General features: G+C 48.9%; 1 protein-coding gene and 1 long non-coding RNA gene across 2 annotated transcripts; one reads left to right on the top strand and one right to left on the bottom strand.

The window, feature by feature from the left end:
- Window positions 1-1,828: 1,828 nt before the first annotated feature.
- On the bottom strand, window positions 1,829-12,100 carry ZC3H12A (zinc finger CCCH-type containing 12A). Its single transcript, XM_064525262.1, has 6 exons — window positions 11,958-12,100; window positions 11,313-11,822; window positions 6,715-6,854; window positions 5,652-5,886; window positions 4,978-5,084; window positions 1,829-4,870 (listed from the first exon to the last, which is right to left on the bottom strand). The coding sequence occupies exons 2-6, from the start codon at window positions 11,777-11,779 to the stop codon at window positions 3,840-3,842; spliced, it is 1,980 nt and encodes a 659-aa protein (XP_064381332.1). The 5' UTR covers window positions 11,780-11,822; window positions 11,958-12,100; the 3' UTR covers window positions 1,829-3,839.
- Window positions 12,101-17,856: 5,756 nt separating this feature from the next.
- LOC135330702 (uncharacterized) lies at window positions 17,857-22,110 on the top strand. Its single transcript, XR_010392708.1, has 2 exons — window positions 17,857-18,408; window positions 19,354-22,110. It is a non-coding gene; the product is annotated as an uncharacterized LOC135330702 (long non-coding RNA).
- The last annotated feature ends 525 nt before the right edge of the window (window positions 22,111-22,635 follow it).

Below are 22,635 nucleotides of genomic sequence, written 5' to 3'. Positions count from 1 at the left end.
TGCTGATAACTGAGGAGAACAAATACACAGCAGTCGCTATACTCAGGTGTTGCCCACTTCCCTAAGCTCCCAGCACCAGTAAGGAACGGACCGCAGGCAGGCCTGGCTGACGTGCCACGACGGCACGAGGAGCGCTCACCCCGAGGATGCCATCAGCCACTGCTCCGGGGCCGGGAGATGCACGCTCCCCAGGGCGGGAGCCCTGCGTGAGAGCATCCAGTGTCTGGGTTTCTGCTGGGTTTTCTAGGTGACACTGCAACATACACAGCAGCAGCAAGACTGTGGGCACAATTTTGACCAGATTCGCACTAGATCTCTCCTCCCAGACCTCTCAGTACAGCACCAGGGCTATCACTGCAAGAGAAAAGGGTCACTGATGACATAGCCAAACTAAGCCGACACTAGCTCTTCCCCTCTATGCTTCAGCACGTATTCCTTTAGCTGTATCAGTTCATGTCTGACCAAAATAAAAATAGGAACTCCCACACACACACACCCTGGAAAATAAACATTATCTATAAAGATGTCATTTTACTGGAAGGCCCAGCCTTGAAATCCTGGAACATTTTTTGACTACATAGCTTTCATTCTGGGTTAAAAAAAAATGACACAGCCAAAGGTCAGGATCACTTTAGAGAGGCAGTAGTTTAGGGGCAAGAAAAAAAAAAAAAAACAGGCTATAAGTCACATTCAACCAACTCTCTCATTGTATACCCAACTATTTAATACCACAAGCAGACCCCACTGCAAACAGCAGAGAAGCCTTCCCCTAGTTAAAAGGTCTGATCAGATCTGACACATCACTTGCATCCCACGATTATAACTACCGTACACAAAGCCATACAAACTCGCTCCTGTTTCAAAGAACGCCCTCAGAAGGATTTCTCTCCCACAGCCAATAAGTGACCTTTCGGACTGTGAGGTTCAGGAAGCTTCAGATTTGTTTTTTGAAACCAGCCAGCTAGACTAACTCCAGGAGCACCTGCTTCCCTTGTTTTTGATTAACTAGAAATAGCCATTGCCCTGTATTAAACTAAGAGCACAAATTTGAATAAAGACCATAAAGTTATTTGCCAAGTCAGATAAGAACATGGTGTACTGCACTATAGCAGGTGGGAGGGGAAGATTTTTCTGCAGAAATACAAGCAATTTTCCTATTGCATTTCCTTCCCTGTTCCTAACAAGGCTCTACAGCAATGCCTTACAGTTAGTATACTACATGCTCAACATCTGTCACAGATGCTACATACAGAATAGATTTTACTGCCTCTCCAGTCAACTGTATATGTTTACCTCTGCTTAAGTTAAACCTGTAGAAAATTAATGCCTCATTAGAGTTAACTGGAGAAAGCATGCATTTATTTCTGGATTATATAGTGGAAATCGGCCATAAAATTGAAGCAACCCCCCCACTGATTTTTCTAAAATAACTGATTATATCTCACTGCAAAAATGCAGGATGAAGTTCCTCCATCCCCATCCTCTTTCCATCATGAAGCCTCCATGCCAGGAGCATCAGCAAGCTGCACAGCCACCTCAGAGAATGTGCGATGGCCTAACTTCAGCAGTGTTGAAAAAACAGCAGACTAGTGACTGAACATGTGATTATCTGCTACAGCAATCTGTTTGGAAGGTTTTTCGACCCATCATACCACATCAATTAACAAGCCTGTCAATATCCAGGCAGCCTGCTGCTGCCATTAGACTGTGTATAGAGATCTAAGATTGTCAGAGAAACCCCAGGGAGGCAGGATAATTTCTCCAGCTTTCCAGGAAAGCTGGCCAAAACATTGAATGGTCTTTCAAAAAGCCACCAGAGACCAAATAATTCAAGCTAGCAGTTTTTATTTATATAGTACAAGTTCTTTCTTCACCATGGCTTTCACATGGCTGCCTCCATCCAGTACATAAGCTATATACTCCATAATGATACAGGAAGTTCAGTAAAATGTCAGCTTTTGAGTATAAAATGTTAATCTTTTGATTGCAAGAGAACAAGCATATATCAGCATTCTGCCAGAAAAACAAAAAGACCATGCCAAGTAACACAATGGCCAAGTCAAGAACAGTACTAATTAAAAACAGCATCAGGCAGCAAGTCCCTGGACAATAACATTAAAAACCATTTTTCCTGTAATTTACAAATATGCAAAGTATCAGGTTACTTAAAATTAAGAAGCATTTTGCTTACTAACATGAAACATTACAATTTTGTAATGTATCATAATTAACCAGGTATACAGGTTTCTGTGTCCCTGTGGTTTCTACGGCACATGGTGCCAGTTTGGGTAGGTCACTCCTTGGACAGAGGGAAGAATCATAATAGACAAAATGGCTCCTGAAGAGTATTCTCAGCAACAGCTGTATTCCACTCTCCCCTTCATAATTTGCCACTCAACAACCTTGGCTTAACCACAGGATGGACTTACTTAAAAATAACAAAACAAAACCCCACACAGATACAATGTGTATCAACAAATCAACTGCTTCTGGCCTGCAAGTGCGAGAATCTTCTTTGTATTCTAAGCACAATGAAATTCCAGGACCAGAACCAATTACTACTGTAATTGTTTTTGCATATTTAAAATCTGTTACAGTATCTACAGTAAAAAACATCTTACAGAGGAACAGGGAATGAAAGGGGAACAGTCTTACCAAACAGGCCTTATTACACATTTTTGGATGCTGTTGTAGCTTGACAAAGCTGAAGAAGGGGACAGGGAAACATCAGTGAGAAGGAAGATGAAGCAACCGCTTTTTAGAGAAAAATACTGAGAAATCCTCAGGAACAGTATTGGCAGCAGTCTAGACGTGACTACGGCTGTTTTACTGAATGCTCAAAACTATTGCTGTCTGAGGACAAAAGGCACAATATTATAAATCCTCTTTGTCAATGGTATACAGAGAGAGCCTAAGACAAGTTACAAGGCAAGGTCAACGTTTTGGAGCACTATCGGCAGTGTGGTCATCCACGTGTTCTGACAACTGTCTTTTTCAGCAAATGCAGAACACGCAACTCGCATGCAGCTTTGGAGCAGTGTCAGGCCTTTCATCCTGAGAAAGGCAGGGTTACACTCCTAGCTCCTCTTGTTTCTGGGAGCTGTGCAGCTTGACTTAACATTTGTGGTATATATTGAAGAATTACCTCCTCTCAGGAAGGTAAGCTCAAGTGGGAGGTTAGGTAAGGAAAGTATCACTGAAGTGCACAGTAAAAGCAAATCAGTCCGCTAACCTAGCTTCATACTAGATTTATAATCCAACATTTTCCACAGATCTGCATGGTAGAATTTAGCAGAGAGGCTTAGTTAAGAGCTAAGAACAGCCTTGACTATGCATTGCAGCCTTCACAAATAAGCCTCACACCACTGCAAAGGAGTAGCCCCCTGCCATTCACAAGCCCTGCAAAGTCTTTCCTCCATATGCCTGATAATGCACTAAGCCATCTCAAAGCCAAAACTAATGGGAGGAGTAAGGCCACATGCTGTTCTTAACCGCAGGAACTTAAGATGTGCCTGACTTACCACCTACCCCCATAGGAAAAACCCTGCTCTGAAACAGCAGCCCCTTCTCCTGTTCAGCTCCCAGATTCTCTTCAACATGCTCTGGTGCAGATGGGACCATAGGCTGTTCTTATATCTTCAAGAGGGGCACAGTCATGACTACACCAGAATTCACTGTGAGCATACCACATCTGGTACCCAGCCTCCAGTTTGAGCCTAGTGCTTCCAAGGAATAAGGAGCAGCCCTCAGCAGGCATCTACGGCAGCTGCAGAGTGCTCTCCATAGGACAAACACTGCCCCTCAAGCTTTCGGCATGCCTGGCTCCCCTCAGCCTCTGCTCATATACCTGGGTTTTGAGACTTGTATGTGAGTATTTCTGCAGCTAACCTTTGGGGATCCAAAAGCCGAGGGAAACGGCTCATCACAGCATCAACTAAATGGGGATGGAATATGCCACACAGCTTGACATGCACATTGGCCCTCTCCTCTGCAAACTGGTCGGAGAGGGCCCACTGGCAGGAGTCCCCTCCATACGCTGGCCCTGAGGCTCTCTGCACTGATCGAGGATCTCTCACACTGGTAGATCTTGCTTGAGGAGGAGGCATCTGGTAGGGTTCAGACCAGTACTCACGAGAATGGGGCGGAGGGGCATTATACTCATTGGGCAGACTGTATTGCCCAGCATTAGCTGGATGCACAGGTACTCCATAGCCTGAGAAAGAATGAGGTGGCCCTGAGTGAGATATCTCGGGGCTATAGGGCAAGAAGCTAGCACCAGAGGAAGTAGATTTATGGGAACCATGCTTGTAAGAGACTAGACCATTTTGCTCCAAGCTGGCAGAATGTGGATAGACAGGTCTCTGCCTACCACAGGTGCAGAGTGCCACCTGCTCAGCATGGGAATGATCACAGTGACTGGTAGATCTGTAAGGCCACATGTCAGACATTTGGTTCTCCAGAGATCCAATGCCCGAGTCAAGATGCTCCTGAGAGATGTAAGAGAGAGAGTCCATATGAGGATGCTGGTACCTGTCAGAAGATCTGTGGCTCCCATTATTAGGGGGGACACCGCCTGACACAGAGCCTTTGTACCCCTTCAGGTCATCGCTGGGCTTTGCTTTATGAGTCAAGCTTTTCCTCTCTGCAGAGACCTTCTGCAAAGAGCTTTTATCACACTCTGCGGGCACAGAGTGCAGGAGCTCTGCCTGGGAAGCTTTCTTGCCCTTCTTCTCTTCCTTGGCAGCACTGGTACTTCTGGTAGGAGACAACCTTGCGTTGGCTCGGAGTTCATCTGCTAACGAGCGCTGGGGTTGATTGATCCTTTCAGGGTGGTAGAATTTACACTTAATTCCATAAGTGCATTTCTTCCCTGCAAGGAAAAGGCAGAGCATGGAATGACCAGCTAAAATTTAGTAAATGCATGAATTATACTTTGTACAGACACTGCAGTCTTCATGTTTAGAACGCAGGTCTTACCATAAGGGCACTGTTGTTTCTTGTGTTCTGGCACCACAGGTTTCTTTCTCAGAAAGTTATCCAGGCTGGGGCCATGTCGCCCTAAGGGATCATCTGGAGGCATAAACCTAAAGAGAAATAAGTCTCGGTCAGGAGCAATTCACTTGCCAGCACCACGGTTTCCTTTCTTCTAGAAGTCTCCCACCTCAATGAAGATTAAAAGCTACCTGATCCCTAAAAAGCCTTCCTACTTCATTGAAGAGAACTCTCCAGTCACCTGGTAAAGACTGGCATGAAGTGCTTCTCTTGAGGCACAGGGGAAGTTTTGTGCTTTGTTCTTGGTCACCATTTCATGCATGAAGGTAGAACTTGCTGCTGGGCAGCCTGCTAACGATTTTCCTGGGAGGAAATCAAGCCCTGGAGCCTTTCTAGGAACTCCAGTAAGGTAGAGCTCCTAGCTCCAAACCATGAAGAGCAATTAAGATGACTCCAATTTGTACCTCACAGTTGGGCAGTTCTTCCAGTCACTCTTCCTTCTATAAAAGAGGGCTCACGACTGCTATGGGGTTTTGTTTTTTTTCCCACTCTGCACCAGGCTTTTGCTCTTTTCATGCATCATATGCTATTGCTTCATTAAAACAAGGCAGCACGCTCATTTGGCATTTTTTTAAAGCAAAGGAAGAATGGCAACATACTTGTCGTTTACAAAGGAATACATCAACAGACGCTCCTCAATGAATTTCTTCCACTCAGGACGCTCATTCTGCAGGTCCCGATAAGTATCGTTAGAAACCACAATGCCATCAGACTCATGTGCCAGTTTCACAATGAATCGATCATCGTAACAGACAACACGCTTGCCTCCAACTCGCCTGGAAGGAGTGAAGACCAGAATTTTCTTCTTTTCAAGGTCACGGAGAATGTATTGGTCTAGAACAAACAACACTGTGAACGCGCTTATACAAATGTGCACAGCCCAAAGGCCTCCCCCAGTGATGATAAAGTAATGTTAAAAAAATGGCACAGAAAATGAAAAATTATTTCATCTTTCTGCAACTCAGCCTCTATTCCCAGCTCTGATACCATCTGCCAGGCTTGTCAGAGCCTAGTGAGCCTTACCCTGGTGCCTGTAGAGCACCTAAAAACATCCAGAAACCACAGAAGCTGCTGCAATACAGCAAGGGTTTTATCCACATAATTGCATGAATACTGAGTGTTGATTTGCATTTATTTGATTAAGATTGGCAAGCTAGCATCTCTTCTAGTGCTTTACTACATGCAGAAATTTCTTTTGAATGGATTTACTTAGAAATCTCAGCTGTTTGCAAGTTTAGAGCAAATTCCCCTCAATATGAATAATTCTAGACCTCCATCAAGTTTTAACTTTCAGCATGTTGGAGAAGTTCTGTACAGTCTGCAGTGTCAAATATATTAGTTAAATATATAGCATGAAGATGAATCACTGAAAGGAGAAAAACTTCAAATGATGAAAGAACACAAGTTAGGAAGCAAAGAGGAGTATTATATTCTTTGTTCTCTGAATTATTCCAACTGATCGAGGCAAGAGCTTGTTTAGGGGAGAAGTTAATGACTTTAAATCTCACTGGTCAGCACAGTCTATTGGATCTCCTACCACTCAGATCTTCCATTCATGAGTTAATTCATGAGTTAATTGCTAACTACCCAGAACTTTGCAAGCTCATTAAGTGACAAAGCAGTAAGCCTGAAAACCTACTTTTGGTTTTCATATTTCCACACCTGTTATAAGTACATCTGGTCGTGGCTGTTCTTTTCTCCAAGACGGCACAAAGACTGTAATATCCTTGTGTCCTCTGTCCCAAAACCACTGTACAGCCAGGAGGATACCTCGGCAGGAGAACACTTCTTTATTTCCATGGCTGCATTGAAGAAGACAATTGTGAGGATTTCAATATTTAGGTAACGTTCAGACTAGTCAGTCAGCACACTAAGCAAATGGATCCAGCAATTTAGACAACCTTTGGTGAAATATTAGAGAAGCAGAATGAGTATTCTTTGTTAAACTTGTGTAAATAGCACTAAGATCTTCAGAGTTACTGCTGCTTTCAGCATCTCAATATACCAATAAATACCCAATTCCTCAGTGGGGGCAGGGGGAAGCAATCATGACTTTCAGCTGCTGACATCCAGACTCTACCTTCAGTTCTATACTCCAGATTTTTTGCCTCGAGTATAATGTACCCCTGAACTTCCTTTGTCCTATTCTGCTAGCGAGCACCAGTAGCTAGCCTCCGTCAGCATGAACTGCGTCTTCACTAGGTGGTTTTGCTTGAAGTTATTCTGACAGTTTAATGAAAGCAAGACATTTTATGCACTCTTACTTCAAAGACAGCATTATTGAGGACAGATGCTTCTTCGTTGCACTGCAGTCCAGAAAATCAGTTACAACTGCACTATTTGCAAGAAATAGCAATCAATGATGAATATCTTAGTGGCACTTGGCAGTTAGGACCAAGGGAAAGAAAAGCTTGACAATAGTGTCAGAAGCTACCTACTCATACAAAAAGTTGCTTCTTAATTATTAAGTCACATCAATAAGTTTCCAGAAATTTCTAAATTTCTAAAAGAAAATTACCCATCCTGTTTTACAAGTTCCAGTATTTACAGTGTTATTAGCTCCTCTGTAGACAGTGGTTCTGGCCAACTTTCAATATGAGGGATCTAAGAGCCTGCATTTCAGGATGAAGTGTAAAGGTAGGATCAATTATACTGAAGATTAGAAGCAGTCTCATAATTCAGTAAGATTTTAGTAAGATTTCCCACCTGGGCACAATACCCTCCCCAAATCTTACTCTTTGCATGTACACTTGAATCAAGCTTCAAATCCCAATACCATTTAGCATGCCAGCAAACAGATGTAACAGCCCTTTGTAATGTACAGCAGAATGTAACACTGCCTAATCTTAAGGGACACCTGTATAAGCAGGTGGGGAGCCAACAAAACAAGAAACACTATGAAGCATGAGATGCAATAACACAAGTCAGGGTATTGCAATGAATGCTTGTAAATCTTAAAGTTATTAAATTTCATAAGTGAAGTTTCTTGCATAGAAAATATCTGGGAGCCTAAACAGGTCAAGTACTTATTTATGACTCCAGATGTTTGTATCAAGTTCCAGAAGTAAAAACAACACATTACAACCAGGAACCATAGCCCCAGGACACAGCAGGATCAGTCCCGACGGCCGTGCAAGCCCTTGCTCAAAGGCAGCGCTGTGTGCTGAGAGCAGACCTACCCACCTCAGGGCAGCCGGCCCAGGGCAGTACATGAACACAAAGCAAGTACGCTGCCCTTAGATACCGACTAAGCACACACAGAGGGCCTCACAAGAGAAAAACAGGTATCTGAAGTGCAGAAGGGGAGGGAGGGAAAGGAGAACATAGGCAATTGGGCAAAAACTAGTAAGAGGAATGCATCATATAAAATGTAGGGAATGAAGCAGGGTGTAGGTTGGTTTAGAGCAGGGAAGATGTTCTGTAATCAGACAAGAAATTTGCCTCCATATGTGGAGACTTGAGAGACAGCGGGTTACATTCACCCCTAAACAGCATAAGTGAGGCAGACTAAGCCAGAAGTGTAACAGCAAAGCTGAAGCACAGAGGTAGAAGGGTGAGGCCTCTTCATACAACGCGAGAAAGGGAACAGAGCACAGGGGATGCAACTATGGCTCCCACCTCATACCACATTGTATTGCTACTGAGCTCCACTCTTACCATTTTGCAAGAATGTTTCAAAGGCAATAGTTTTAAGAACTTAATTGTTTTTGCTGACAGACTTAAATTTATGCTCTCCCCCCTCCCTTATTGAAAGGTCGAACCTCTTATGCAATCATGAAAGATGCTAAAAGCAGTAGGTATTAAAGGGATGAAAGCAAAAACACAAGCAGTTACTCACAGCACTATGCATCTGGATAAAGAGAGTACTATATTATCATCCTAATAATGGATTAAAAGTGAATAAGTATTTCCCAAACCTAGGAACACTTACTGCCACTTCTTTGCTGTTAAGACAAAGAAATTATGGATCTAATATGCTATTATGCCACTGTCGCCAGGTCGTGCCACGTGAATAATATAAAAGCAGATTCACAGGAATTCTTAAATATAACCTAATTTGTTTTTGCATATGCAAAAGACACTTCCTAGGTGAAATAAGTTCTACATTTTCCCCCACCCACCTCTAACCAAATTCAGCAACTTTTATTTTCTGAAGGGCTTAAAAACCAAAACTCAACCTACAATCCATGCTCTACTTCCAAAAGCCAGAAAGCTGTCGTCTTCTGAGACTAAAACCAAGCACAAAGTAATCGCTGAAACAGACTGCATCCCAGCAGAGGCATTTCTAAGTGCTGTTACTGCTAGTACAGCTCCACCATCAGAAACTTTTCTTCCTCCTGTCCTCACCCTTCTCTGAAACCACTAGAAAAATTGAAGAGATGTACCAAAAGGATACTTCTACAAAAACTAAACATCTCAAAACACCTACAGCGACACTTAAGCACCTTCATGACGAATCCCAGCTTAGAGAAAGGCTGACATGAACAATCAGAAGAAAGGTGCTCAGAAAAGATTTCTTCCAACTTCAGATTTCATTTTTGCTCTAGACAGGCAGACAGCAGTTAACAGTCTTTTAAAGATCAAATGAGAAACAAGCAGAGATTTTATTTTTACTTTTACTTTTCAGTCCCTGCTACCAATCCAGAATGTACAGAAGGCAGCTAATCGGGCCGATCTGATTTGGCAGCAGCCAAGAAAAAATTCCCTTAGAAGGAAGTAAAAGCTAATTTCCACTATGATTTGCATACGTTTGTCAAGAGTTGTTCAGGGAGGCCGCTGTACACACTGCAAATGAATCAGCAGGGAACATCACACCATCAATACAGGAAGTTTCAGAACGGAATTCCCCTTCTGGCAAATTGCTTAAAAAAAACAGACTGCTTTTCTAATGTCAAAATCTGTCCTATCTGCAATGTTATTGCTGCCTCGCCTGCCCAGAGTCACATTTGCTGTGATCTCTCCTGCACTCTATGAGGCAACCTTCATGGGTAAGCGGTTGCTTAAGTCCGACTGCTCTTATCTAAGGTATGATTCTTGTAGTGAAGTTTACTTACCAGCCCATATTTTATAATGGGATATTCACTGAAGTGGCCACACAGCTGCTGAAGGACTGCAACAGCAAGAAGGAACTGGACTCTCCTGCAGATTTCCAAGTTAAGTTTTTTACCCTCTGACTCTGCTCTATTGCTAGTCTCAGAATGTCACATTTGTGCTGGGACTCCTATGATCGGTTATTCTGTCACACAGTAAGCTGTATCTTTTCTCCATCCTATTCTGCCATCAGCCATGCCAAACAGAAAAACCACCTGCAACCACACCTGCCAACAAGTCTCCATCAAGCACTTTCTTCTGCCTTCGACAAAATCTACAGTAACATTCATAACAGCTCTGCGTGCACCCACAGCCAGAAGGTGAAGGTAGGGTCAGTATGGGCCAAACCTACAAGTATTGGGCCTAGAGATTCCAGGTGCTCCTCGAGTATTAGAGTTCCCGTGCTCCCCAAGTCACTGCTCCAACCTGAGCGGCTTCACAGGCTTTTTTGGTTACAGTGTCTGACAGAACCTGCTCTTTCAATACCGCTCGAGATGCTGAGAATGAGTCACAGCCCTGCCTGCGTGCGCAGCTGCCAGAAACAGCAGAATTGGGCATTCTGGACATGGTAAACTCGAGTGACCCCTTTGATGTCATCCATTCTCTATACTGCACAGAAATTTAACGAAAATAGAAGAGTCACAATCTGGAGACTGGTCTCCAATGCAGGAGACGGCTCCATATTACAAAGCCTTCTCCTAATTAACCCTGCAATTATTTATTGAGCAACTTCCTGCTACGGAAACTTACATAAAACCATTAGGTAAGAGGACATTATTCTTTCAGTTATCCTCCTCATAAGCCAGAAAACAGCAGTAAAATTCATCGTTTCCTATGAAGCACACTTGCTATTTTCGGCACCGACACCCGACGTGCACCAGCGAGCGCTGGCGGAGGCCGGGGACGGGACGGGCATGTGTGAACGGCAGGCGCAGACCGTCTGCGAGACCCGTATGTGCCGGTGAGGTAACCTGGAAAATATTACCAGCCGCCACCGGAGCTTCCAGCTGCTGTAGTTTTCTGTGAGAAAACCAGCGTTTTTCAGACTCCCAACTCTTCACTGAGGTGCGCAAGCCGCACAAGAAAACCCTTCGCGGCTCCCTCGAACGCCGCGCCGGGCGTGCGCGATGCCGGAGAGGCCGTGGCCCCCGCCGAAGCCCGAGCCGTACCTCATGGCCACGTTGCTCCCGTCGATGACGATGGGCTTCAGGTTGTCGCTCTCCTGCTCCTCCGAGGGCGGCGGGGCCGCGGGGGCCTTGTTGGCCGCCCCCCCGCGCGGCACCAGCGGGGCCTCCTGGGCCTCCGGCGGGGCGTCGGCGGGCTCCCGCTCCCGCTCCCGCTCGGCCGGGCCGTGCTTCACCAGCTCCCCCAGCACCGCGTTGGTGTCGGCGTGCAGGCCCAGCTTCTGCAGGACGGCGTGCACCTCCTCGGCGGAGTAGCCCAGCTTGCGGAAGAAGTCCACCTTGAGCTGCATCTCCAGGCCGTCGGCGGGCTCCGGCGGGGGCTCCGGGCCGGGGCTCGCGCAGGGCTCCCGGGCGCTCATGCTCCCGCCCGCCCGCGGCGCCGGGCGCTCGGCCGACAGCGCCTCAGCCCAGCCGGGGAAGCCCGGCAGGGAGGAGACGCTGCCCGCGCTCATGGCTGCGCTCGGGGGACTCCGGCTGCTCCTGCGCGGCGCGGACCTGCGGGAGGCGCGGGCCGGTGAGGGGAGGCCGCGGCGGGGAGGCAGCGCGCCGCCCCGGCCCCGGTTCCCCCCGCGGCCCCCCACCCGCTCCCGCTCCCGCCCGGCCCCCGCTCCGCTCCGCTCCGCTCCTTACCGGGCCGCCGCCGCGCCGCCGCCGCGCCTCCATGGGGCCGGGGCCTCCCGGGCGGCCGCCGCTTTATACCGCGGCCCGGGCAGCGCTGCGCCAGGGCGGAAGGGCAGCGCGGCCGGGGAGGAGCCGCCGCGGCTTCCCGGTCCGCCCCGCGCCCCGCCCGGCCGCGGCCCCGGGGCGGAGCGGGGAGGCGGCGCCGCCACGACGTGCGGCCTCGCCTCGGGCCTGTCCCCGGGCCCGGCGCCTCCCTCGGGCCTGGCCCCAGCCCCATCGTCTCCCCTCGGGCCCCACTGCTTCCCCTCGGGCCTGGCCCCGGGCCCGGCGCCTCCCTTGGGCCTGGCCCCAGCCCCATCGCCTCCCCTCGGGCCTGTCCACGGGCCCGGCACCTCCCCTCGAGCCCATCGCTTCCCCTCGAGCCTGTCACCTCCCCTTGGGCCTGGCCCCAGCCCCATCGCCTCCCCTCGGGCCCTGCTGCTTCCCCTCAGGCCTGGCCCCGGCACCTCCCCTCGGGCCTGTCCCCAGCCCCATCACCTCCTCTTGGGCCTGTCACCTCCCCCCGGGCCTGTCCCCAGCCCTGTCGCCTCCCCGCAGGCCCCACTGCTTCCCTTCGCCCCTGGCCCCACGGGCTGGCGGGGCAGCGGTGCTGCCCTTTCCCTGCCGTCCCCCTCGGTCCCCTTCCCGCCCTGGCCGAGGTCTCTCCTCGCGGAACCGTCCTGACGGATGTGGAGATGGGCCCTTGTCTGCGAACACCTGGTTTTTATGCAAATCATTTTGCAATAAGGGCAGATTTGCCCCAACAAGCGTGCTCGTTAGGTAAATTCATTCATCTCCTTCCTGGTTTCCTTTAACGACAGCCTTTACTCTCAATTTTGTTATCTGCTGGCTGCTAAGCCTGACTGACTCGGGATTGCGAAGTGCAGCAAGAGACACGGTAAAAACCTGAGTTTGCAAATAAATAAATTTATGCAGATAAATCCCTGGCCCAAAGAGATCGATGTGGTGGAGCAGCTGGCTTTCTCAGACAGGTTTCCAGCTTGCCCTCACCTGTTACTATTCTGAGGTTAAAAACATAAAAAAGGTGTGTTTCAGAGGGACTCCGATCCTGGCCTTTTTTACCTGCTCCCACCAGCACGTGTACAGCTGCAGTTTTCATCCGAGGTGCACGTCAAATGGTAGCTGAGCCCCAGAACTGCTGCATGGGTGCTGGGCGCTTTCAGAGGGCGAATGTGAGGGCTGACCCGCACGGGCTGCAAGGCAGCGCCCAGCATGCCGAGCCTCACCGAGGCCAAGCTCTGACCTCAGCACTGTCGGGAAAGCATCCCTCCCTCCCGGCCTCCGTGTGCTTGCGCAGGAAACCTGCGAGCTGAAACTGGAAAGGGAGGCAAATGAGACGGAGGTCAGGGAATGGCTGGCTGTAAAAATTTGAAGTGCAAGGAAAATCTTGAGGTCACACCGGAGCAATTGACAGTGCACGACTAATGTTTAAGCTAAGCCTAAGCTACAATCAGCTCCAGACAAACAGACGGTGTGAGTGTATGGCACATCGGTGCAGGTATTGCGTGCATTTTTATGCTCTTCATGAATTTGTAGCTCCAACAATTGGTCCTTGGACGCAACTTGCACTAATACCAAAGTCGGCTGTGTCCTTTGGCACCTGCAGCCCAGGGCTCGGACACCTCCGACGCACAGACACTGCGCAGCGGTGTCGGGGCCGACAGCAGCAGGTCTGCCGCGTAGCTGGGGCAACCCGTCCCGTGCCGCAGTGCCCGGCCCCTGCGGTGCCTGCTCGCTGCGTGCAGGCGTGCGCCACACCGTAAGCAAGAGCTGCTCTGACACAGGTCTGTCTAACCGCTTTGATGCCTCCATGTGATGCATGTGGTCATGATTCAGTCGGCGGAGGTTTAGCAAACTGGCCTTTCAGAGGACACAGTAAATAGCAGACAGGAAGTGTGTATCAATAACCAGAACCTCTCCCCCAACTATTTGCTAAAACCACCACTACAGACTGTACGCAGCTGCAGGAAGGCTAACATTTCACAATGTACAAAAATCGTGCATCTCTGTCTTTTCATTAATCATCCCTAAACATTTTAATGAAGGTAGTTGCAAATTTGCTTCCCTGAGGCCACGTACCAGAGCCCAACTGAAGAGCAAGGGAACTCTCCCAGTTACAGGAATATATTTGCATTCATCTTCCTTGTGGTTACCCTGAAACAATCATTTTTTCTTGTCTCTGGCCATGTCTGAAACCGCACTGTGTACTCAACAGTAATACACACACAGGCTAGATTCAGATCAGAGATTATATCCTTAGTCAGTACTTAAGTAGGTGCTTTCCCAGCTCCTCTTTCCTTTGGAATCTACTCCAGTCAGCATTTGTTTGTGTGCTGTTGCTTCCAGGCTAAAGACTATTGCACCAAAAAGTATGGCCACAGATGTGCTTTTTATAGGAAATAAGTACGATCCACAAAGCTGAATCTTTTGATTTATGCAAAGCAGTGGCAGCAGTTGCATGCCATCTTTTTTGGTTTGGTAAAAAGGAAAAGCCATGAGAGAAAGAGGATACATTGGCTTCTCCACCCTGAAAGTCAAAAGGGGTCATACGCTGACCACCCTCCAAAAATCCTAGTGGTTCCTTTTGATTTTTTTTTCACATTTGCAAACTGCTTTGAAGAGAAAGTTTGCTTCAATTGTTTGGCATTGGGAGGACTGTTATGGAGGCTTCAGCCTCTGAGGATATCAAGATTTCCAGAATAAAGCCACTGCTCCTAGGATTGCTGGTGACATGAGAGACCTTATCTGTTTCTTCAGGAGAGGATACCAAGGCTCCTCTGCCCAGAGAAAGTGACTGAAATAGCTGTCCTACAATGCCTCCTCCTCTACAGCTTCTTCTGAGAAAGGCTCGTATGGCTTCTCAGTTCCAAAGTAAGAAACTCTCTTTTGCTTAATATGTGTGATTTGAAAGTAAATCGATCCATTCCAGAATACAGCATAAAGGAATAGGTATTGCGGTTAAATTCCTGGTGCAAATAAGCGTGCAGTGTCTTCAGCAGTGCCTCCCCAAGGACAGTCAGGACTCTCCTTCGTCTTTTACCTAGACCTCACGCTGTAAGGCTTCTGCTTCACTGCCTTTCAGTACATCTTTCCCAGGAATTCGCTTCAGTCTCGCTTTCTCAAAAGGAGTCTGAGGGTATATGCCCTTCTTTGCTTACCCTGGGGTGGAATATGCAGCAGGAGTTAGATAAAGCCATTGCCTGGAGAAGATTACCTTGTAGAAAACCATGACAGCAGCAGCCCACAAACATCAATTTTAAAAAGAGTGAATCGCCCCAGACAGAGGAATGTCAGAGGAGTTGCACAACAGAGAACCTGTCTAAGGAGAGGGAAGGGAGGCACATTCAGAGGAGCCTAAATAGCATTAAGTCTGCCAGAGACAGATGTTAATAATCATTTTATGGATTTCACAATGGGACCTGAGCATCTCCTCTGCAAGTTTCCTAAATTGCATTCTGCCATGTAAACTCTGCTTCCATGTGCAGATACCAAAAAATACCACTTTGTTTTAGAAAAGTGATCTTGCACAACTGTGATTTATGGTTGTGCACCAGTCTGAGACAGAGGGTCAGGTTCACGTCGATTTAACTTTCTGCTAGGCTGGCTGAGTTAAACGGTTTGCTGCTGGATGCAGGCCCAGTCCTAGAGCTGAGGAGCCCTCAGGGGCTTGCTGTCAGGTCCGAGCCAGCCCCACGGGTTGGAAGCCTTGGTTGGAGGAGCCTTTTGGCACCAATGCATGGCAGCCCTGGAGTTTAGCTGAGCAGAACACGGGTCGCTGCCAGCAGTCAGACATACCTTCCTCCTTCTGTCGAGGGAAGGCCTGCACAGGAGGAGGGCAGTCCCTTCGGGAATCCTGCGCATGCTATTTCTGTGCCACTTAAGCAGCGCTTCTCTCTCCGTTCCATTGCTAGCTCTCTGCGTTCACAGGAAGGCGCTGTGGAAATCCCCGCTGCAGAGCCGCATGTGCAGGGCCTTTCCTGTTAAGGAACTTGCGAGAGCGAAAGGGGAGGGCAGCGGGCAGGCAAAGCCAGACGCCAGACCACAAGATGTGCCGAATCCGTCTAGGCTGGCGAGGGCAGCCAGCAGTGTGCTTCGTGCTCTGGAGGATGGTTTCTGAATCAACGCTTCTCGTAGGCGGTGACGGGAATGAAAGTATCCAGAGGAATGGGTGATAGGCTAAGGAGCTGGCAACAGCAGGAGCATACCCCTGTCCTGGTGATGGACTCCGTCCCTCACAGTCCCCCATGTCCTTCTGGTTCCTCACTGACTCAAAGCAGAGCAGCGCTTTTTCTCCAGCCTGGTTTCTTGCTCATGAAGAAGGAGTTTTGTAAAATCCTGACATCGCATTTTTCTAGGGATTTTTCTAGGGATTACCACTCCCATGTCCCGCACTCTAACGGGAGAGCTCATCCCCGGCAAAGCCTTTCATCTCCCACTTGTACATTTAACGTAGTCAGAATAGGTGCTATGCAAGGATCTTGTTACCTGCTGGCGGAGAAGCAGCTAGCCTCATGCCAGTTCCCTATGAAGAGATGCCAGCACTACTGCTAACGAGCCTCAGCCAGAAGCCTCATCAGCAAAGTGGCCCTGGACCTGGCTTGTCTACCCACAGAAACGCAAGGCAACTAATGCAAATCTAACTTTTGAAAATGGGTTAATTAAACCTCATTTATAAATGCCTATATGGGAACACTTATGTTAATTAAGGACAATTTAAATGACCTTATTTAGTAGCAGTTGGGAGTAAATTAAACTGAATTAAGGGCACTAATTCTGAATGAGAGTTTTATGCGGAATCTTAATGCTCGTTAATCCACTTTAGATTTAGTTAGTTCAAGTTAACTTTCTCAAGGCTCCTGTGTAGACAAGCCCTCAGCAATGAGAGGAAGGTACGTGCAGATCTGTTCAGAGTTTGCGCTCATTCTGCAGACTCTCTGAGAGGGGAAGGGACAGAGAGGCTTAAAACTTGGTCTGGCTGCCTTGGGATTTCTGTGTTCTCGACAGCTTTGGAGTCCTAAATCCTCTGTTTATCTGTGGAGCAGGAAATAGCACAGACAGCAGTGGCACCGGTGAGCGCTCCACTGCACAAGCACACAAACCATTTGTGCCTTTGTCCCCGGAGCCGCAGGGACCCCTCGAGGTCTGACTGTGGTGTTCGTTCTCCTCACTTTGGGCCTTCTCTGACTCAGCGAGGTTAAGATGTTCACTACGGGGGTCTAGTCAGTGCAAACCGGCTAAAATTACATTAGTTCCTTGTGTCGGTGCTCTCACCTAGGAACAGAGTGGCCATAGTTTACCATAGCTACAACTCAGGAGTCAAACTTCAAATAAATGAATGACCTAATGGCATGTCTCACTGTATTTATCACAATGTGCTTCTGTGTCATGAGAACAACACAAGGTTAACTGAATCCTCACATCACTTGTGATGCAAGGATTCAAGAAGTTGGCAGAGCTGCATCTCGGTTTTCTTTAAAGTGAGCAGTATAATTTATTACATAGTACTCTGCACATCCAGGAATTAAAGGAAAATGAGTGATGATTTATGCCCTTTCTTTGGAAGAGGGTCAACATGCCTCATGAGGAAAGCTGAACAATGATGCTGGAAGCAAAGCTGAGCAACATCTCTTTACAGCAGTCTTCTTTTATAGCTGCAACCACTCACATTTATGGAGCTGCTGACTGAGAGACCATCTGCTTCTCTTGCTTGCTTCAATAAAGACATCTCTGATGGCAGCATCATCGCTGATTGCCAGAGTGAAAACCCGATCAGCTGACACACAGCTCCCATTTGGAAGTATGCCCAGCGGAGGCACAAGAGGGAAGCTCACTCCCTTCTCGCAGGCCAGCTCCATTCCTGTGCGTGTGCATTAAACCAGGCAGCCAGAAGCCTCAGCCCCCCAACCCTGGTGTTGCATGCCACAGCCATCCTGATTCAAAAGGCGCAAAGGTAGCGCAAGTCTTCCCAGAAAAAAGGAAACTGCAGGAAGGGAGTACCAAAAGAGAAGCTAAACAGGAATTTGCAAAACTTACTGGCTTGCATTTTTGAGCCTGTGTGTCCACAATACTTGTCATATTGCTAGCTATCTTCCCAGTGCAGCCTTCATCCAAGAATATGGGATTCCTTTGCAGCTGCAGAGAAGTAAACTGACTGTTCTCTGAAATACTCTCTCTTGAACTTGTTTCTTGGCTTTTAAGCAGTTCTTTGTAAGCACTCTGCGCAGTGACTTACTTCCCGTGTAGCCCGAGGGCTCCTTGCAGAGCAGCCCTGTTACAGACAAGCACTTGCTCTGGAGGAGAGAGCGCAGGCGGGAAGTCGCTCCGGAGGGACTACACCAGCGTAATTCATTCGGCTGCCACTGCAACTGCCTGTATTCCACAGCCTTTGCTACTACTCAGGGTAAGTAGACTTGATCTCTACCTTTGGCCTGAGTGAGTGGTAGTATTAAGTTACAGGAGGATAGGCTTGTTTTCTCAGTGACAGATGGGTCAGAAACACACTGACTACTATTTTTTTTTCTATTGTGCTTCCTCCAAGGAATTGAGCCATCCCTTCAAGATCTTTTTGACCCCATAAATCTATGTTATTGTTGAGCTTCTGAGACAGCAGAAGCCTTAACATTGCCCAGGCTCTCTGAGTTGCAGCATGGACTGCTCTCCCTGCATGTGCGGTCTAGGCTGACTGGTCAGGAATGGTGAGACTGAGCTACCCCACAAGGGAGCTGTGAAATGAATCCGCCCCATCTGTCCCCATGAATCCCTAAGCCCCATATTGGGACCCTAAGGCTGTGCAGCACTGAGGGTGTTTCCTGAAGTCTTCCCTGAAAGGTAAAATTGCATAACAACAAGGCATTGCACAAGCCACAGCTGATGTCAGGCTAGTTCCCAAGAAGCACCAGTTACTGTCCCTATTGCTGGCCATCCTGGTAGCAAGAAAATGGCCTGGAAAGTGATTGAGCCACAACCCTGCGCCAAGGGCAGGGAGGGTTGCTCCACTGCCCCTGCCCAGGGCAAGCTAGAGACTGATGATCTGGATGATTCCACCGTACTACGATCAACTTGCCCCAGCCAATGTGTCTAACAGCAGTACCTGGAGCTTTTGCATCTCAGGTAGCCCCTCTGCGGGAAAGTTCAGCTGTCCCCCTCTCTAGAAACATCCCTCTGTCTGCTCAGCCCGAGTTTTGTTTAGTACATCTGTAGCTATGGATTTGCTGTACTCCGAGGTGCCCAGGAGCTTTTACTGCTTCAAAACTGAAAGAATAATATAACTGAGTTGAATAAACATTTCATGGTATTAACATGGGATGTTTCAATAGACAGTCACAGAGTATTTTATCCCATCCAGAGCAATGTGAAGAGCTGAGGATTTATGCCTATTGCTGAGTAAATACCTCCTGAGGAGTCGCATCCATCTGGGAGGTGGACATTTTGTATTCTCCGGAATTGAAAGCACAGCATGCCCGAGATAACCGAGCGGAGCGGGGAGTTCTCCTGCGTCTGCTCTCAGAGAGGCCTCGTCTGAAAGACGGCAGAGGATCCTACAGAGTGAATCTAGCCAGAGGCCGAGACGCAGAGCTCAACAGTGCGTAAGCTCTCGGGCACGCAGAGGGGAGACAGCGAAGCCGCGTCGCTGGCGTCGCAGCCACGGAGCCTGCAGAAGACGTGGCTCGAGATGCCCCTTGCTGCCGCCGGGAGAGGGGAGAAGCGCTTGCTCTGCTCCGTGTCCCGGACGTTGCAGGGAGGCCACGGAGCCGTCGTGGCCCCCAGTGCAAGATCCCCGCAGCTCCCGAGGACGAGCCCGGGTGCCGCTTGCAGCCCGGTGTCAGCAGGTCTGTCACAAGGCTCCCGGCTCACGGGTGGGTTGCGGCATGGGGCTCCAGCTGCGCGCGTGGGTTGGAGCGCGCCGGGTCAGCAACCGTGGCTTCGCGGAGAGGATCTGAGACGGGGGAGTGTTGTGGCTCATAGCTGTTAGTCATCCGCAGGCATGTCTCTGGGATGGCTGGAAACATGTAGCAAAAAACAGAAGTGTCACACACTTCCTGAGCAATTGGACGCACATCCCTGTGTTGTCTGCTCTGTGGTTTCTCGTTACATTTCCAGCACCGAGAGCAGGAACATCTCCATGAGTCACGGAGACGTGCTCTCACCTAGCAGCTCCCAGCGCCTGGAGCGCGCAGAGAGTTGGGAAAGGGGCAGTCTTGGGAGCCAAGCCCGGACCCGCCGAAATCCGGCGTCTGCAAGCACCCAGTGCGTGCCAGCTGCCTCGGACGGGTCAGTCCCGAACCGCTTCGCATGCTGGTGGGTATCGCAATGCAGCGAGAATATTACAGGGAAGAGTGGCTGCCCGTCTGGGAATAACTTCCATGTATGCCCAGGCTGGAGTATCTGCTCTGCGCGCGCAGAAGGTAAGCGAAGGAAATCACCGGTCCTCCCTTTACGAGGCCTGCTGAAATCTAAGAGCCCAAATGGGTTAATTCTTCAACAGAAGCTTTAGGATCTCTTGCACCACACACAGTCATCACGAAACCTCCTGGACAGAGACTGCGTCTCACCTGACTTCCCCCTGGATCTAACTCTTCTGTTAAGGCTGCAGGGAAGGTCCCCTGCCCTGCCGGGCACTGAGCTGAGTGCCCCTTGCCTAGCGCTGATGGGGAAACTCCTTTCCTCCTTCCGCCGGCAAGGAGCGGAGGGTGAGCAGCCTTCCCCAAAGGAGCAGAGGGTGAGCAGCCTTCCCCAGAGCCGGGGCTGGATCTGCCTCCCGGGCTGCGCTGGTGCCTGCCTGCGCGATGCAGACAGAGGTGGCTACCCCAGAGCCCTCCCGCGAGACGGACGTGTGTCACCAGGGGCAGAAAGACAGACAGCCGGCACCGCTCTCCCCTCTGCGAGTCCCATGATGTCAGTGGCAGCCAGAGCCATGCGGTTCGCCTATCTGATATGACTCAGTCTGTGTCAGCGTGGCAGCCGGTGGAGCCGGCAGCAGGGTCCCAGAGGCGGTTTCCTACCTAAAAGCAGAGAAGGTGTTAATTGGCCTACGTGTTTGTGGCAATGCTCATTTCCAGCTTCTGGCAGATGGCCAGCAGTGAGGATGAGGACTGAGCTGTCTGGGATCAGCGCGAAGGCTGTGTTTCACACACCTCTCAGCAATTGTGTAATGCCTGCAATGCAGAAGTGCAAACAAGGCTGGCCTCTCCCTCCACTTAGGCTTGTTTCAGAACAGTCTGTCTCCGTGGGGCAAGACTCTGCTTTCGCTACCTTTGGCTGGGGATTTCCCCAGTGCAAGGAGTGCCGAGCCGGAGCAGCCTCGCACGCTGGCTGCTCAGGCCCTGCCTGCTCGTCGCTCCTGGGGACTGTCACGCTGCGGCAGCGCCCGGGGCACCGGAGCCTCCCTCATTCCAGGATGCTGCGGGCGGCTGCTTTGGCCGCCTCCACGTCCTGCTCTGTCCAGCACCGGTTCTGGTCTGCTTAGTGCAGCTGGTGCACAGCAGTGGGAGAGCACAGCCAGGCCCCAGCCAGTCTTTCCACTTTTACACAACAGTGCGCAGAAGTGATGCGTTTGTTACAAAACAGCTTGCAGAGTAGAAGACTCAAGAGGCACAATAACGCGGGAACAGAATGCGGGATCTGAGGTCTGTTTGTCAGACTATTTCAGTGCAAACCACCTACGTCCTCCCAAGCCACAGGACTCTGATTCACATCTGACACCAAGTACAGATGCGAAAGAAATGGTTGCATTTTTAGTTTTGCTCTTTGGGATAAGTTACCAGTTTTCTAATAACTTGATTTGTTTGCTCGACCTTCCACCTAGAGGATTGAACAAAGTTTTACAACTTAGTCCAAACTTTCTGATTGTTCATAGCTTTGTGGAATGAGAATTTGGGATGAAAAGACTGATCCGATATAGAGAGTAGATTATTGATAGGCTAATGCTCAGTTAAGGCCATCTTCCAGCCATGCTGATAAATGCATGTTGCATTTCTGGGGTTTTCTGTCCAAATATGATGTGCAGAAATGGAAGTGCTCCCTTTGACTTATACTCTTGAATTCTGTGTTCAGTAAATACCAACAACTTTTGATTGCTTAGAATAAAAGATAAATCCACGTGCCTGTTTGCTCTCCTGACTGTTTGCAGATTTCACGGAGCAGAACGTTCTTCTCCTCCTTCTTCCTGAGCTAAGCACAGCATTTCTGGGAAGGGGAAAAGTTTGCCTCTTTTATCTACCAGAGATGACTGCATTTTAGCAGACAATGTGTTTTCACGAAAACAGAAGAGTAGCTTTTAGTTTGCAGTAAGGTTTGTGTTAGCAGTGACTCTGCACGTTAATGTGCTGTTGAAGGGAAAACCTGTGCATGCAGCAGTTCAGTTCTAATGCGTGGAGAGAGAGATGCTGCAAAAGTAAGAAATATTAACAGTATTAACCCAATGCTCTATCCTGACTCTTTGCTTGGGTAAGACTCCAGCTTCCTTAGCCAAATACCTCAGCAGGCATTGTGCCTCACTCGCAGGCTCCGTCTGTGGCCGTTGCTGCCATCGCGCACTCGGGGCTACGCACACCCAAAATCCACCTGGAGCCGAGGGCAGCTCTTCCTGCAGAAGCCCTGCAGAGCTACGGCAGCACTTCAGAGAAGC

Source organism: Dromaius novaehollandiae, chromosome 23, assembly GCF_036370855.1.
Source record: "Dromaius novaehollandiae isolate bDroNov1 chromosome 23, bDroNov1.hap1, whole genome shotgun sequence".
In the NCBI taxonomy this organism is placed as follows: Eukaryota; Metazoa; Chordata; class Aves; order Casuariiformes; family Dromaiidae; genus Dromaius; species Dromaius novaehollandiae.
Note: the sequence above shows the minus strand (reverse complement) of the source record. Positions and strands in the feature narration are given on the sequence as shown.

Bases quoted from the DNA above. Each gene is read 5' to 3' on its own strand.
- ZC3H12A (XM_064525262.1), bottom strand. From the start codon at position 11,779: ATGAGCGCGGGCAGCGTCTCCTCCCTGCCGGGCTTCCCCGGCTGGGCT. The intron at 6,855-11,312 runs GTACGGCTCGGG...TCTTCAATGCAG, and splicing joins GGGAGCAACGTGGCCATGAG to CCATGGAAATAAAGAAGTGT. The intron at 5,085-5,651 runs GTATGTTGCCAT...ATTTCTCTTTAG, and splicing joins TATTCCTTTGTAAACGACAA to GTTTATGCCTCCAGATGATC.